The sequence below is a fragment of the Podarcis melisellensis genome (assembly GCF_964234715.1).
Source record: "Podarcis melisellensis genome assembly, chromosome: 12".
Classification (NCBI taxonomy): Eukaryota; Metazoa; Chordata; class Lepidosauria; order Squamata; family Lacertidae; genus Podarcis; species Podarcis melisellensis.
In genome coordinates this window covers 19,545,977-19,564,526 of record NC_138544.1, presented here as the reverse complement: position 1 = coordinate 19,564,526, position 18,550 = coordinate 19,545,977, and the positions used below count along the sequence as shown (strand labels likewise).

The following is an 18,550-nucleotide window of genomic DNA, read 5'->3' as shown; positions in this document are numbered from 1 at the left end:
AGAGTGAATGCAATATGTCACCCTTGTCTTTCCTGAATGATGCCAGGAGAGAATTGGGACGTGTTTATGCGTAGAATCGAGCGTGTATGTTTGCTTCACTCGAAGGAAGGAAGGAAATCTTTGTAGAAAAGAAGCTTTGGAGAAGAATTAAACAGCGGAGGGAAGATAATGAGAGAGATTTTGTAAACTTTAAGGCACGTCTCTTCGTGTTTGTGTGTGTGTGTTTGTGTGCAGCACTGCTGCTTAGAATCCTGAGGCAACTCTTATTTCTATTTTATATCTTTTTAAAAAAGTGTTTGTCTTCCTTTCTAAAGGGACGTTATTATAGGAGCGGCAGCTACTGGCTGCCTGCTTCTGTGCTTGCCTGCATTATTTTGCAAGGCTGCCGGGAGTTTTTAAGCTGTGTGAGAATCCTGGGAGTTGGTGATGTCAGACTGGTTGGGTCATTTGAAGGTTAGCAGCCTGGGAAGGGTTCATGGAAAGTTCACTCGCATATATTAAGCAATTCAATCTTTCATTCTGTGTGACACAAGTAGTAGGAAGTGAGCTGTTCGCAGGCAGAAGGATCTATTCGCCGGCAAAGGGGGATCCAGAGCTCTCACCGAAGCCTGTTTTCTCTGTAAAACTTGGACGCTGCACAGGATATATTTTAAAACACCTATTCGGTGGAAGCCTGAGAAGCAAGAAGGCTCCTTCGAGGTTTTGAGGAAGAGATGGAGGAAAACTGAAACTTGGAAAGCTCCCTGCTTCCCCCCTCCTATTCTGCCGGATTGGCTGAACAGGCTGGAAAATGGTAAATGATCATTTGGATCAATTACAGGCTTTTAGCTGTGTTGTCTGTCATAATTCATGATTCTGGTCTGGGAAAAAGACCAACAGCCTACGTGCCAAAAAGGGGGCAGAGTTTGATGGAGTTGGAGGTACTTTCCTATGCCATTTCCCTCCACACCTAACGGAAGGCACTTTTCCAGACCTACTGTGGAGGGGGAATCATGTTTGACTGCATGGATGTCCTAGCAGTAAGCCCTGGTCAAATGCTGGATTTCTACACAGCAAGTCCGTCTTCCTGCATGCTCCAGGAGAAGGCTCTCAAAGCATGCTTCAGTGGATTGGCACAAACAGAGTGGCGGCACCGGCACAGTGCGCAATGTAGGTCCCGCGGTTATTTTGCTCCACTTTCCCCCCTCTGCTTTATTTATTTGCATGATGTAATAATAATCATAATCATAATAATAATGGCCGCTACACACACAAACAGGTGAAAGAGGCATTCTTTCCAAACCACAGCTATTCAGATATGTGGTGCATACAAATTCTTCAAACATTTTGAAAGAACACCAGCCTAGGTGTGCTTTGCTTTTCCCGCTTGTAGTGTTGCTTCTCTAGCGAATTCTTGGCATCTTGTAAATAGTTCATGGAGGAAATGGATTATTATTATTATTGATTTATCATTCAGTGTAGGTTGTGTGTAAATTTTCCTGATCTGCACAGGCTCTTTGCTCTTCTAATACCCTGTTTTGAATTTAGTCTATCTCTTTTCCCCCAGGTGCCTTTTAACACCTAAGCAACCAGTTCATTTGGCAGTGTCCTGCCCTGTGACTTTAGCCTCAATAGGGTGGGCAGAATTGGGAGTTGTAAACTCCCATAAATATTTTCCTTTTTTTTTTCTCTGGGCGTGGGTGGGGAGAAGAGGCAATATTTCTTTGCATTGACCTTGCTGCCACCTTTCTCCTTTTTACTTTGTTGCTCTAAGAAGTCCCTGTTTTTGCTAGAAAACTAACTGTGAACACCCCTTGTGTTTCCCCATCAATTATCTCAGCGCTTTCCGAATCTGTTCAGAGCCTGGGACTTTCAGGAAAAGGGAGCTGCTTCTTCGCTGGCGCAGGTTTTTTTTTTTTTTAAATTGCTGTTTGTTATCAGATCTTGACATAGTGCTGGGGAACATAGGTGGCAAACAGCGGCAATCCTTAATCTTACGTTTCGAGTCTGAGAAACAGCAAGAAATAGCAAAGTCCCAGCACCACTTTCTCTGCATTAAAGAAAGAAAAAAACACCCTTGAAGGATGCTTCATTGCTCTGACACTGATTTAGATAAATGATGGCTATCTATCATTTTTTTTAACATACTCTTTGGCACCTCAATGAGGCATTGACTATAGAAGTATGTTTGATATCATTGTGATTCCTAGGTATCCCAGTTGCTTTGAAATAGGTGGAGCTTTTTTAAAAAATTCAGAGTGTTTAATCCACAAGGGAAGAAAAAGAAATGGGAATTTTGTTCAGATGTGTGGTACGAGCATGAGAGCTAATGCTACAGTCAACATATTTTCATCACAATTCGGTCTCCGTTAGCATAGGACATGCAAACAAAACTTAGAAGCTAGTCCCTGAAGAATTTAACATTTTCGCCTCTTTAGGAAAGTAGAGGCAAAGTCAAAAACAAACCCAAAACAAGCAGATCAGAAAATGTAGCCCAAATATTTTCTAGGCGTTTCCACGTTTGCAGGTTGAAAGACTGTGTTAATTCTGTATAGCTAACTGAGAAAGAACTTTGCTTAAGTTTGTAAGTATGTTCTGGAAAGTTTTGTTTTCTTAGCAAGTTTTCTATAACAGCATACTTTAGGTATTTAATTTTTTTGACAATATCAAACTTCTAGAAAAATAGTTTAGAGAATTTACTGCTGGCGATCTGTTTGAAGTCAAAACATTACAAGTCTTTCACAATGCCATTAATTAGAACCAGCTTTTAAAATATGTATATATGCTGCCTTTTCTCCTGAGCAAGTTAAATGGTTGTGTGTGTGTGTTTGTGTGTGTGTGTTTCACCATTAGCAGCAGGCAGCAAGTGTTAAATGTGTCATTTGCCTAGAGCTGGAGATAAGGAAAGAGGCTGGATTAGAAGAAGGGAAGCCAATCAAAGGAACTATTAACCAGAAAGGGGGGGGGTATAGCAAAGTGCTTTCAGGAATTCACAATTTTGTAAGGACCAAAGCTTAAACTGCAGTGTTGTTAAACTTTTAAACTTTCAGATTAGCATTTATCAAAGCAAGCCGGGAATGCAGGTGGTTACACATCATGCATAAAGTACTTTGGAACTCTTAAATTGTAAGCAGAGTTTTAAATACCTCATCTTTCAAGCCTCCCCCCCCTTTCAAGTTTAGTGGTTAAATGTATTACTTGGAATTCTAAAAGTGTGAAGTCAACATAGTGTGTTCTGCAGCTGCAGGGGAAAATAACGTGTAGCTCCAACGACAAGGATTTCCTTCTTGTGCTAAGTCCTCTGTTGTTAGTATGAACAGTCAGTTCATACGATAAGAGTGAGTCAAACTTATTTGGGTTTGGCTGCATAAATGAGCCTTTCTGCAATAGTTCATTTACACCTCGGTTGCCATGCATCTCCAATAGAGATGAAATTTTAGGATGCCAGGTAGAGCATAACAGCTGGATTAATCTCAGAAAAGAGCAGCAGAGTAGCATCAACATTTCTCTCCAGAAGCAATTCAGTCAATAAAATGCTTCATCCAGAATATGTAATGCCTTAACTACATCCTCTTAACTCTTGTGTGTTTAAGGTTTTGTGATAGAAATTTTGTAAGCATCTAATTTTCTCCCCCCCCAATAGTGTGTCTTAAAACTATGCGAAAGTCTTTCTCTAAAGAAAACAGTGTTTTTAAAGAAACAGAGCAGAACCGTGATTGATTGCAGTTTAAAGTATTACCAATAAGCTCTTCCCTTTAACGGTTAAGAAATCGGGGTCAGTGCACCATAATCAAAGGGATCGACTTGAATTAGTGAATTAAGTCTAAAGCTAAGATTACATAAATACTCTATTTTATCTTAAGGTAAAATATGGATTTCTGTTTCACTGGCAGCCAAGTGTGAAGGGGTTAACTTGGAACTTTGGAGAAATTTCAGATACTTGATTATTAAGATGAAGAGATGATTTTATTTCATGCTGCCTGATCAGAAATAAAACAGTATGTATGCAACTAATGGACATGCTATTTCTGACTTTTGATGGTCTTGTAAAGAAAGATGTAGTTAATCTGATAATAAGAAAAGCTTTTCTGCAGATATTACACATTTTAAAAATAAAGCACTTGAAGCAGTCAGTGGATGATAGCCAATATTAGTTTTTCTCAAAGCAGAACCACAAAAAGTTAATTGACTTATGTCAGTGGTTCTCTTCCTAGTATGACTTCGTTAGATGTCACCCATTGCTGAGCTTTTTAAATACTGTTGATTTCAGTGAGAAAGTGAGGCACAATCCTATGCATGTCTATTCAGAAGTAGGTCCCACTGTGTTATTACCCAGTAAGCCCCATTCTGCAAGTGTTTTTAGTGTTACGGCCTGAATTGCTCCGTTGGAATGAATGGGACTTAATAGTGCTTAATTTGGAATAACAAAGCTTCCCAGTAAGATTTTATGTTAAATGAAGATGATAGACTGCAGTTCTGTATAAAACCTGCTGTGAACAAAACCTGCAATCCATAAAAATTCATTGCTAAACTTCTGGTGGCTTGTAATGTTTAGGACTTTGTGAATTCTTATGCTATCCCGGTTAAAAAAAAAAAGCAAGCCCAGAAACATCTGTCCTAACATACAACTCAATGCTTTATTATCTTTCATATCTCCAGTCAGAATGTAAAAACAAACACATTGAAGTGCATGCCTGGAAATCTACATTCCTAAGTATTGAATTGCAGCAGGTGCTGTTGGCAAGTTCTGCATTTCAGCTGCAGAAGGCAAGGTTTATTTTTATGCACCTTTCCTTTATTTAAAGTTTCAATGCAAGCTCCTAATGCAGAGATTAAATGGAGGCTTTTATTTGCTGCAAATTTTCTTAAAAGACACTTGATCCCCGGTACTTTAATTGGATCCAAACTAATTTAATGCACTTTTGAAAAGCAATGAAATCTGAGTGTCTTGAATTTCTCGCTATGTCACAGTATAACTTGTTTGTTTTCCTCCAGACTATCAAACTTTTTTTCTGTTTAAAACAGTCACACACACAGGTGCACATGCATGTAAAACATTGATGCTGAAGTTAGCATTCTTTACATTTTTGAAAAGCTAACAGTTTATGTCAGCTTTTTCCTATAGTATAACAAACAACATTTTCATCACAAACTGCTCCCCTCTTCCAACACACACAAATCTTACCCTTTCCCCGCATCTCCTTCTGTGCCCATTTGCAAAGTGGACATGTTACGGAATCACGTTACCTGCATCCATTGTACATATAAAATGTACAAAACAGGCCCATAGGACATATTAACATACCAAATCATGCAAATGAGCTAATAATACACTAAGGGGGTGGGGGGTGGGGAAAGCCACATTCTTTTCTTAACCCTACACTGAGCTTAATTCTTAAACCCTTACGCTAGCTTGGCTGTGTGCAACCAACTTAAAACGCCTGCCAAATATCTTGAAAATTACCTCCTTTATGAAGTTTGGAATAGGACCACCCCCTATCTTGTGTTTGATATGGCAGGCCCAATTCATTGTTCATTTTAAAACTGTGACCAAAGCAAAGCACCCTCTAGTTTTGTACAAGGCACTCCTGAATTTTAGCATCTTTTTATCTGACACATAGCGTAATGTTCATGCTAATAAAGCAAGGAAAAGTAGGGTACTCTTACATACACCACCCAAGTGTGTGTTCCCCAAGCTGCTGCTCTACATATGACTTTGGTTGCCTGCTTACTCTAATCACAAAGTGCATCAGCGTTAGAATTCAACTGCTGTGTCTCTTACGTTTCCCATGTTGCTGTTTTATACAGCGGGCAGATTGAGTTCGTGTTAATAACAGTGCGTTTGAACCCGTGGCAAAATCTTTTGATGCCTATCTCTGAATTCCTAGCTAGGCAATGTGTCCTTTCCCCCAACAAGCTGGGCTCCAAAATCAATGTGGGGTTCGACAAGCGTAGTCAGTGAACAGGATACAGATTTGCGACTGCTAAATGGCAAAAAATAAAATAAAATAAAATCCAGCAAAGAGGAACTTTCCAGTGGCTTATGTAGGGATGTTGTTGTAGTGGGTGTGTCTATGGCAAACCTGTTCTGTGTCTGCCTTCTAGCATGGAAACTGCTTTAAAGCAGGCTGCAAGATACAGACCCGCACACAGATTGAGAAAAGCTGCTAGGCAAAACATTTTTAAAATTTTATTTATTTATTGAATTTATATACCACCCTATACCCGGAGGTCTCAGGGCGGTTCACAGAAAAGATCACAATATATAGAATCAAAATAAGAATAACAACCCCCACCCCCAAAAAAGAGCCACATTTTAAAAGGGCATAGGATGTCCATCAGGTCAACCAACATTTCCAACAGGAGTCCATTTAAATGTTATCTAAAAAGAATACTGCCAAGAGAAGTTGAAACCCAGTCAATTAGAATAAAATTAAAGCTTTCACATGCTGCTTTTGTGCCTTTGCAGCCTCATTTTCCCAGTGCATCTTAAAGGCTGCATAAAAGATGTGTCCGAGCTGAAAAGAAAGCTGTTTTCAAAGTGGACCTATTGTACACAGTTGTCTGCAAAGAAAGCCAAACCCACACAGCTGAACTCCATATGATCAGGGAGCCTGGCTGTGTGGGTGTCCTGCTTGCATTTAGAATTGTGGAGTTGGAAGGGATCCTGAGAGTCATCTAGCCAACCCTCTGCAATGCAGAAATCTCAGCTAAAGCATCCATGACACGTGGCCATCCAGCCTCTGCTTAAAAACTTCCCATGAAGGAGAGTCCACAACCTCTGTTCCACTGTTAAACACCTCTTACAATCGGAAATTTATTCCTCATGTTCAGTCGGACTCTCCTTTCTTGTAACTTGAAGCCATTGGTTCGAGTCCTATCCTCCAGAGCAGGAGAAAACAAGCTTGTTGCCTCTTCTATGTGACAGTCCTTGAGATATTTGAAGATGGCTCTCATACCTGCTCTCAGTCTCCTCTTTTCCAGGCTAAACATAACCATCTCCTTTAACTGTTCCTTATAAGGCTTGGTTTCCAGACCTTTGATCAGCTTGGTTACTCTGCACATGTCTCAGTTTGTCAACATCCTTCTTAAATTGTGGTGCCCAGAATTGGACACCCTATTCCAGGTGTAGTCTGACCCAGGCAGAATAGAGTGGTCCTCTTCCTTCCCTTGAAGTCACTGTTGTAGAAAGAAAACACAACATCGGGGACAAGGCTAAAAGTTCTGCCTGCTCTACACATAAGTAACATGTAAATAGGTCTGCAGATACTTCCTTTTGCCTTCGTTTTATTGTTCTGTGTGAATTTTGATGTTCAGTGCTTGGGCTTTATCAATAAGTCAGTCTGATCATTGTGGAATTTCCCTTCAGATTTCCCTTCAGTGAAATACATCTATCTTGTTTCCTATCCTTTGTTAACAAATAAAGGGCTGTAGAGTAAAATCAAAGGACTCCAATCATATTGTTGCAACTCCAACATGCATAAGCTTTAAGTGGCAGCTGAGTGCCCACTGTTAAGTATCTAGAACATAATATTTATTCATGAATATGGGTGTTATTTTTAGATGGGAGCCTTTTTACAACCAGTGAATACACCCCTTTCCCTCAATCCCACACATCATAATAGTCTTCGGAGCATGATTGCCTTTGAAGACAAGGATTTAACAGCCCAGACCTTTGTACATTTACTTAGAATTAAATCTCCCTAAATCTCAACTGTGCAGAGAAGACTGCAGTTGTTTAATTGAAGGCTCACAACACTGATTTTAAACAAAAAGTTGTGATCCACCTAAGATTGAAGACTTGCAAAGAGGTGGAATTCAAAGGTTTCTATGACTTGTTTAGTTGGAGTCCTGGTATGCTGACTGTTTTTATGCAACAGAAATAACTGTCTTTATAGATGCATAAGCTGACTTGACTTTAGTGGTACTTGAGCTTGTGTAAATAAGCCCAGGATTACATCTGAGACGTGTCATTTCCCCAGAAATTCTGGAAGTATAATAGTGCAGGGAAATGTAAAGAAAGTGTGCTGTTTGTATCAGATGGGAGTTTAGTTTCTTCAGCTAAACAATGCTGAGTTACTGGATCAAAAATTCTTATTTGCAGCGGGGGTGAGGGGCATGGTTTAATGTTACACAGAAAAATAGTTATTCCCGATGCATGGGGTGATGTAAGCACCCAGGACTAAGGGAACCCTGTTTGCCTGTAGACAAACATTTTTAGCTATCCTTTCAGTTTAGGGCAGCTCAAGCTCTGGGAAGTGTAATGGACCCAACATAGCCTTCTGTTTCACAAAGTCAACTTCCTTTGGTTTCAAATGCATTCTCAGGGAGATGAGATTAGTATTTGCTTTCATCGCCATTTCAGTAGCGTTTTGGTCTTATTTCCGTTGTTTTTACTCAAGCTGTCAATTTAGCCTGTTTTCAAATATTTTAACAGATGCACCTCTTTAAAGCTGTCTTGATTTGTGACGGAATGCCAGCTCAGTTTTATTTCTGTAATCTTCGTTAGAGTGAGGAAAAGAAACGTTTCAGCCCATTTCATACAATAAACTTTTGATGGCCCAGAAGGAAATAGCAGCAGTGGTGTATTTGTTGCTCAAAGTAAGGATCTTCAGTAGTTCACGTCTTCAATAATTCACAATAATCTCAGCTTGTGTTGATAATTCTTTTTGAATTAAAAAGGAATTTAATTCTATTCCCAGAACTTAATTGATAATGGAAAGTGTGCTGTACACACACACTGGCGACACCTGAGATGGCTGCTACTTTAACCACTAGTATTTGGGCATATAAAAGTTTAATTTGAGGGTTGGAAATGTTTGCATAACCTCCTTTATCCCAAATTAGACCAATTGTTCATTATCCCAGTTCTGACTGGCAGCAGAACTATAGTACTCCAGAGGGTGTGGACTCTGCATTAGCTATTCCTATTAATAAAAACTGTTGTGGCAGACAAATTCTGTCAGAAACAGAGTTATCTTCTTGTTTTGATCCATTTCCAAAACATAACTGTTGCCTTAAGATGAAGAATAACATTTGGATCTGTTTGAATGGGATTTCAACTGGCTGATAGAATCCTTATCGCTTGGCTTTGACTTGTTAATTTGCTAGGCATACTCAACACTACATTAGTTACAGGTGATTCATTTCCACACCATGCTGTTGCATACACACACTCAGGGTGCTAAATGAGTCAGCTTTTTCCCATTCTTGCAAAGCGTATCTGTGAATGGAGCATGACTCAATTGAGCTTCGTGATACAGAGCAGTAGTATTACTGGTGCAATTGATATAGAGTAGATGAGAATATGTTATATATATATATATATATATATATATATATATATATATATATATAAATGCACGTATCGCAGAACACAAGAATGCCGTCAAAAAAGAAGAAAAAACTTCCTCTCTTTTCCAACACATGAAAGAAACAGGACACGAAATTAATTTTGCAGATTCCAAATTGCTCTTTAACATGGAACATCACCACAAGAGAATAATCATGGAAGCCATCGAGATAGAGAAACACCCTCACAACATGAACAAGCGTGACGACACATCCCGCTTGCCAGACATCTGGAAATTAGCCCTCCCCACAAAAACTGACACCAGATCCAGAGGCACACAGAACGCCATCACCAATCAACCACACCAGACCCAAACCCAGACCCTCTCCACAGATAAATTACAGACACCATCCAGTAGCCAAACCATGGTGGCACCTCCGGATGCTGCACCCCCCTGCAATCCCTACACAGATCTGGCTGACACAAGCCACAAAACCACAGCTCGCCCCTATACACGAAGCCAAGCCAGAGCACAACTAAGTGCAGTACAGCCATCTTCTCAGAAAAACTCTTCACAAAGTTCAAGAGGTCAAGACACAAAGACTTTAGCAACTAATCCACACCTAATGACCCACCTAAGTGGTACTCAGGATATCACTCAAGAAATCACTCAGGATATCCCTCAAGTAATTAAGGAACAAAAGAAGAAAAGGCACACTAGCCTGGGAACTTCCTCTCTGCCCAGAACATTGGAGGCTATACACCACACCCCCTCAACAGTATTTATAGGAACTCAAACACTGAGATCCTGCTCTGTTCCAGTAACAAGAAGCCGAAAGCACCAGCCTGAAGATGACGAGTGAGACCTCGTCGAAACGTCGCCTAGACACCCCAACTTTTACACGGGAAGACACCCGAGGACACCAAAACCTGCATTCCTGTACCCGTGAAAATCTACGAAAGCATATATATATATATATATATCTTTACAAAATACTCCAAAATTTGCTTCTCCTCTCTACTTACTTGGGACGGGGCTTCCTCCCTGGGCATCGTACCATTTTCAGATGGGCTGCTTGGGCCATATGTGCTGTGCATCACAACACAGAATAACAGAACTGTAGAGTTGGAAGAGAACCCTGAGGCTCATTTAGTCCGACCCCCTGCAATGCAGGAATATTTTGCCCATTGTGGGGCTCAAACCCATGACCCTGAGATTAAGAGTCTCATGCACTGCTGACTGAGCTATCCCATCAGTGTTTTAACACAACGTGCTTCTAGCTGGGAGGTTTAGTGCATGGATTTGGCTGGTTTGATTGCTAGCAGATTTTTAACAATCCTTCCATATTACCTGACAAATGTCTTGCACCTTTCTGCTTTTTTTCTTCTAACTAGTGGAGCGGGGCAGGAACAGGGCAGACCATGTGCATGACTTGGGCTTCAGCCTTTCCCATTCCCTCAGAAACCATTCTCCTTGCACAAAAAAGCGCAAGTTATTATAAATGGGGGAGAGGGGTGACATTCTCCTCATCCCTCCCTTCTCATCCTGCAACAAGAATGCCACAATTTCCAGAGTGAACATGCCTGAGCAGATAAGCCAAACACAGCATGTCTGGGGGGCAGCAGAGTATTCATGCGTTTATTGGATGCAGGTGGAGCTGTGGTCTAAACCACTCAGCCTCTTGGACTTGCCGATCAGAAGGTCGGCAGTTTGAATCCCTGTGACAGCGTGAGCTCTCGTTGCTCTGTCCCTGCTCCTGCCAACCTAGCCGTCAAAAGCACACCAGTGCAAGTAGATAAATATGTACTGCTGTGGCGGGAAGGTAAACAGTGTTTCCGTGCGCTCTGGTTTCCGTCATCGTGTCCCGTTGTGCCAGAAGCAGTTTAGTCATGTTGGCCACATGACCAAGGAAACTGTCTGTGGACAAACGCCGGCTCCCTCAGCCTGAAAGCGAGATGAGCGCCACAACCCCATAGTCGCCTTTGACTGGACTTAACCGTCCTTTACCTTTACTCATGTGTTTGATGTTTGAAACCTCAAACAATTTGCATCCGGAAAGTCACGCAATGGCTGCACTAACTGAGACTGAAAATGAATTTCCCTTTGTGGAAACTGAATACAATGATTGCTGAATTTGCATTAAAAATTCTAGAGCTGCAGCTGCACTTTTCAGAGTACGTAGCTAAACACTCGACCCCCCTTTCAAGGGAACTGTGGGAATTGTAGCTCTGTGAGGGGAGTGGGGGTGTTCCAGCAGCTCTCGGCACCTTTAAAATAAACCCTGCTACAGTTTCCCAGATTATTTGAGCGAAGCCATGACTGGTTTTAAAGTGGCCTGATGCTGCTTTAAATGTATAGTGCAGACAAGGGCTTCAAACAGAGGTATTTGCATGCCCAGGTGCCGTGATCCCCAACCCTGCAGTATGTATTGAAGAGACAACTTTCTTTGGGGTTCCAAGTAGGTCATTGAGATACAACTCTTCCCTAATGCTATAACATTAGCCCAAGGCTCTGCAGCTTGGGCTCTGCCAATCCAAAGGCAGTCTACCCAACCACACAGTCAACTTCCTGATTTTCTTGTCCGCCTGGAGTGCATAAAGATGTAGCCTTTCAATCAGCTGTCATGTTGGCTGGTAGCCTACTATCAAACTGGGAGTTATTGTAAGTAATGAAGGCCTGAAGTGGTTCAAAATTGCTTCATGGTGGCTGAAATAGTTACAAAACCTTTTTAAAAAAAAAAAAAAAAATTAACATCTTGAGCATAATTAAACTGAAGAGCTGAAAAGTATTCATGAACCCAAATTAGGTACTGAACCCATTTTTTAGTAGTTCTTCTGGGTAATTTGTTCGGGGGAATGCAGAAGTGGCAAATATAGATGGAGCCAGAATCACAACATGCACATTTAAACAACTACAGTATGCTTGAATACTTAAATAATTCCCTGAATTTTGCCCAACTTTCTTCCTGAATATATATTTTATTTCCTTGAAATGTTTAGGCATCTGAGGCTGAATCGCCTTTGTTTTTTCATCAAAGCTCTTAACTATAAACGTCTTTTTCTTTGGGCCATTTCAACTTCAAAAGATTTTTAGGGCCTAGTTTGTTGGAAAGCTTGGGGATATAATTAGCTCAAATGGAAATAGATGCAAGTGAAATTTAGTTCCTAATGTTTTAATTTAGTGCTGCATTGCTGTACATTATTGAAGAGGAGAATACTTGAAAGCAAATGTAATTATTTCATTATGGTCCTCAAAATGCTTCCATTGGCCTTAATGACGAGAAACTGCATATGGAATCATACATTTTAATCAGCCTTTCATATTGTTGCATCAGATAAATAACAAATAATTGATGAAAAAGAAATCTTTCTGAATGGTTTGTTTCATACAGAGCTCTTGTTGCAGTTTAATAATGAAATCACATTTTAATTATCTAGAATTATTACAGTAGCGAAACAGCTAGAATACCGCTGTTTTCTTAAATCCGCATTATGTGCACCAGAACCAATGAAGAGTACTGGTTATAGATCAATATCTCACATACAGCAGCTCTGCTAGTCCCTTTAATTGGAATGGGTGTCCTTGTTAGAGGATGAATTTTTTCATTGCTGTATCAGTGGCAACATTCCCGTTCATTTTCAAAGGAGAAAAATTAACATTGCCCATACAGTGAATCCCTTGTTATTTCTGGCAAGAAAAAACGGCTTTCATTGCATGTCTCTAGTGGAGTGACAGTTTCATTTGCCAGAAGAGCGGAGAAAGGTACACGGCTGCCAGTATTAGCTGTAAAGAACTGGAGACCAGCACAGGCAACCCCTTACCAAGTGCACTGTATCATGATGAGTCTAACCAAACAAACTTTCCACTTCCAGAACTGGAGGCAAACCATTGGGCATGTTTACTTTGGGTCAGTGCTGAATCAAAATTGGTTTAACAAGCTTTCGACTGGCAGGGTTGTATTAAAACACATGGGAACGAACGAAGTTGCATTTTCACAGATCAAGGTGTACTAATTTGAAGGTAGATAATTGTGTCTCCAAATTCTTTACTGTTGGTTATAATTGCTTTGGCAAACGGGATTGTCTTCATACTTCTATCTCCCATACCGCTGCTGTTCCTCCTCCTCCTCCTTCTTCAGAATGATGGTGTCATTGTCACTGCTGTCATCTTTGTGCCTACATAACTCCCAAGTTAGTCACATCCTGGCAAAGCTGTTTTCTTCTCAATTTGGTCTGATACGTTTTTGACTTTTTAACCATGCTGTACTAATATTCTTCCAGAAACTTGCCCTGCCCGTGTATGTTTAGGTGGTCGGTTGTGTCTGGTTTTTGCCCAAACCAAAGCATAACTTACCCTATTCCTTTCTTTTAAATGTGCAAGAACACTAATTATTATTGATTTTAAATCTCACTACAATTACAAGTAACTGTGATGAGTGGCAGATAAAAAGTAATAATCCATGGAGTTCTGGAAGTGTTTCATGTTTGTGTGTAGTGCTTTGCATGATCAATATTAACTGCCCCATTGAAACTAACTGCTGTATCAAATAACAGTAAATCAAATGAATGTGCTTACAGATTATTTATTGAAAGCTTTAATTGTTCACCGGGGTCCTGCTTATCTGAGGAAACAATAGAATGTAGTGATTGGACAAACTGGTTTGTAAATATTGAAACTGCCATAAAACACCCTGCTATCTCTAACCAGCTTAAGTGCTGGTTCACAGGCTTAGAATGCAGAAGATCCTGGGTTCACTTGCCAGTGTCTCCAGGTAGAGCTGGAAATATACCTGTCTGAAACCCTGAACGGTTGCCATCTGTCCAGTGTAGACATTACTGAGCCACACAGGCCAATAATGCAAGGGAGCTTCAAATGGACTGTCCCAGTATAATGTAGCTTCATCTGTTTATGACCACTTAGTGAAACAAAACAACCAAATAAATCAACTTGGAAATCTAGGCTTGGTAGTGGGAATGACTCATTTCCAAATGAACTCTTTTTGTCCTTGGTAAGGCTATAAATTTTCTAAGTCACCATATGAAATCTACTTGGTTGTTCTTAGCCCTGTATCCTTATTGCTAAGAGGGACACGGGTGGCGCTGTGGTCTAAACCACTGAGTCTTTTGGGCATGCTGATCAGAAGGTCAGCGGTTCGAATCCGCACAATGGGGTGAGCTCCTGTTGCTCAGTCCCAGCTCCGGCCAACCTAGCAGTCAAAAGCACGCCAGTGCAAGTAGATAAATAGGTACTGCTCCGGCGGGAAGGTAAACGGCATTTCCGTACACTCTAGTTTCCATCACGGTATTCTGTCATGCCAAAAGCGGTTTAGACATGCTGACCACATGACCCGAAAAGCTGTCTGTGGACAACCGCCAGGTTCCTTGGCCTGAAAGTGAGATGAGCGCCGCAACCGCATAGTTGCCTTTGACTGGACCTAACTGTCCAGGGGTCCTTTACCTTTACCTTTTTGCTAAGAGTAAAATCGAATAGAATCTTAGCTATAATTCTGTTCTTGTTCGCTAAGTATTTCACTCATCCGCACAATGGTAATCATTAGTTTGTCTGTTCTACCAACTCAGAGGTTTCCCATAAGACGAATTTTCTCTAGGGGTCAGGTTCCAGAACAGAAGAGAATAACCTGAGGGACCGGAGACATGTGACGTGGTCCCAACAGGTTCTGGGAGGCGGAAGTTGAGGTGGGGCTTCAAGGCAAGAGGAGCTGGAGACCTCGGCTAAAGTTTCTGCTGTGGTACCAACCACTGAAGATGCCTGGAATATGCCCACTACAGAACTGAACTGGCAACATTTTGTCACGATCATATGGCTTTTTGCACTCTAAATGCTGGAGGAGACAAGTAAAACTTATTCATCACCCTCCCCTTCCTTCCTGGCATATTGTAGCGAAATATTGATTATGAAAATTCTATTAAATCAACACAAGTGTAAATAAAGCATTTGGGAAGCACTCTGTGTCTGTTGCCTTTTCGTACTGATACTAGAGGTGACTGGCAATCAGATGAACATCCCATTTTAGTAGTCCAGCACTTCAGCCATAAAAACTATGAAAAACATAAAAATCAATATAATCAATTATTGGTATTAGATACCCTGATTGGCAAACACTGGCACCCAGGTTACCATTGACAGCGATGGTGGGGGGGGGGTCATTGCCTGATAAATTGGAGCACTAAGTTTAATTGAAACTCCCTCCCAATTGTAATTGATGAATCAAATTGACTAATCCATTAAAATTGCGTGTCTGGTTTTGTTACCCATGGGTTTTGAGAACAGCCCCCATGAGTAAGCTAGAAGGAATGGTTATTCTTTATTTATCACCCAATTTTGTCAAGCACATCAAGACTTTATATCTGCCCATGTTCTTATATGTCTGTAGTCAATACACATGGAGAACTGTAGCCGGGCAGCAAGGCAGACACAGCACACAAGACAGCAGGGATTGTGAATGCAGCACCACGGACAGTTCATAGTGAGCCACTTGCTTCCACAGGGCCTCTTCACCCAGCCCTTGCTCCGCCCTCTTGCCAGAAGAAAGTAGATCCTTAAAGGGCCAACCGCCTGGACTGGCGCTTCTCCTCTCTGGGGCATCCCACTTACTATCCTCTGGATAGGAGCAGTTGTACAGGAGTTCCAGGATCACAGAATTCCCAGCCACCAGCCTTAGGCTCTATGTCAGGAGACTGGACCAGTTCACCAGTAAGCAGCACGGCAGCTTTAGACTGGCTCATCCTCTGACCCTGAGCTCAAGGCCATTGCCTTCAGAGATCTGGTTGTGTGCCTCTTTGCTGAATTTTAGTCATGGTTTGAAGACATGTCTTTGAGATAGAGTAAGCTGTTTATTTTTAATAGACAGTTGATTGCTATGGCCACTGTTTTATTGTAGTTATTGGTGGCGAATGTGGGGTTAATTTTTTTTTAACGATGAACTTTGTAATTATGTAATGGATTTTTATTTATTGTTATTTATCACGATATTTAGCTGGTGGTATATCACGATGTATATATCGCCCAGCATTAGTGTAAACCCCCCTTTACATTTTTTAAAAAAACTGAATATGAACCTCCAGAGAATTTGTGGAGGGAGCAGCAGAAATTTAGATAAGGAACTGTTAAAAATAACTTTGTCCTGCTCCATACATCACCCTGTGCACCTGTACAAATTGGCTGACCCTAAGATGAGACATGACCAATTAGTTAAGCAATAGCCTAGTGCACTGATGATTTCTGGTTTGTTTTGTTTTGTTTTGTTTTGAGTACTGACAAAACATAAATCCTGCAGAGAACAGCTCAGCAACTTGCTCTGAACAATGGGGCTATTACCTGCTTTGTGATGCCCTTTGCTTTGTAAACGGAAAATTATTTTTCGCTGAATACAGTCTGCTGAGTTAAAGCCCTTCACACCTTAGAGAAATGAGTAAATCAGAACTTAGAAATGGTTATAATACTACTAATAATTGTAATAGAAAGCAAAACATCTATGGGGGGAGAACACTTCTAAATGTGATATATCAATATAATTCAGCATTGTGAGTACACTGTTATGTGATTTAATCCAAGGAGAAAGATACAAACTGCCCCTTGTTTTTTGAGCAATTGAAATATTACTCAGTTAAACATCTCTGCTGGGTTTTTAAATGACCCTTTCCAATGAACATGAAAAGGAAGGTATGTAGGAAATCAAAGTTTCGCATCACTGCATCTGGCATCCCAATTAATTGGGATGATCTGTAATTTTCAAAGAATGTGGCACTAACCTTGAAATATCTCTGATCATTAAGTCAGTGCATTAATTTCAGGATTGAACTATGCTGTGGAGTTTTACATTTCTATAATTAAACAGTCACAGAAATTGAGAAGTGCAGTGCCACATGAAATATCACTTGACAGGTGAGTTTTACTGCATGTGATTAGAACACTGACATTTTTGTCTGTCTGTATGATATTGGACAACTGAAAAATGTACTACAGGTATTAAACCTCCCATATTTTCTCTGGCTCTAAACCAGGATGCAAAGTGTGATAAATAATGTTGTAGGAAGAGTTCCTCTGAAAGAATTTAAAACACATTTATGGCAAATGTGTTAGCAATCAAAACTAATAAAAAATTATGGACAGAGCTTCTTTAGAAGAGGAATATAATCTCTTTATATTGCTCTTTAGAGCAGCATGCTATGATTTTTTGGTTTGCCTCAAATGTGAGATATTCCCTCCTCAGGGAAAAGCCCCGAAGAGCCGCACACACGCTGCACGTGGCTCTTTAAAGAGAGCGCTGTGCAGAGCCTCCTGCCTGCATTTGCTCCATAAGACACACACATTTCCTCTTACTTTTTAGGAGGGGAAAAGTACGTCTTACAGAGCTAAAAATACGGTAGAATCTTAGCTATAGTTCTGTTCTTGTTTGCTAAGTATTTCACTCATCCGCACAATGGCACCCATTAGTTTACCTGCTCTACCAGCTCAAAGGTTTCCCTATACCTAGGTAGGTCTTCCATCTTGATTCTGAATGGTGCTTGGCATCCAAATGCAACCAAAGACTCCACTCTGCACCTTTGGAACCCTTGCACTGAGTTTAGTGACAATATCTCAGGAGGCGCCAAATTGGGGCAGGTTGGAAGTGTCCCACCAAATTGGGCAAAGGTTCAGAGGCCCATTATGCAGAAAAAGGGGGGCGAACCCACATTTCAGTTCACCATCTTGATTCAAAATGGCACCAACAGAATCCGCCTCCTTCGCCTTGGGAGTCCTCACTCTGAGTTTGGCGACAATATTTCAAATGGTGTCTGAACCCATAGCGAACAAACATGAATCCCATTCCAAAATACGTAGTGGATTTCTTAAGAGCGAGCATGTCTCAACTATCAATTAACTACATTCAACAGTACTCCCTGGGGCATATGCAATCGTGCACACGCTCATTAGTAGCAAAAACGGGTTGACTGGAACTTTTTCTAGCATTGCATTCTGGCAAACAAGCCAAAAATTCTGATCAGGTCAGTAGCGTTCTAATTAGCGTGCAGTCCTAAACCTGTGTTTTTTTATGCTTGTGCCTGTTGCCTCTTCAGGTTTCTTTTCCAAACTTAGCATCCCAGCTATTACGTACAGCGTACAGACTGTAGAAGAAACTGCACCATGCAGCTTAATTGGAGCAGAAGGAGCAGGATTTGCAGGGTAGGAAGGACTCAGCGAGGTTGTGGGTAGCCCTGACTTCTGCAAATCTGGAAAGCAAAACTGCATTATGCTTTCAGCTGTCATTGACATCA

At 40.9% G+C, this 18,550-nt stretch overlaps 1 protein-coding gene across 7 annotated transcripts in view; it reads left to right on the top strand.

The window, feature by feature from the left end:
• Window positions 1–18,550, top strand: part of RARB (retinoic acid receptor beta) — a 353,150-nt gene that overhangs the window by 245,408 nt on the left and 89,192 nt on the right. Inside the window, exon 1 of one of the 7 annotated variants that reach the window (XM_081883366.1) lies at window positions 556–1,149. The exons of the other annotated variants lie outside the window; for them this stretch is intronic. Within the exon in view, the coding sequence (XP_081739492.1) occupies window positions 993–1,149 (157 nt within the window). The 5' untranslated portion in view covers window positions 556–992. Of the gene's footprint in view, window positions 1–555; window positions 1,150–18,550 lie in introns of those variants that run through there. 7 annotated transcript variants of the gene reach the window in all.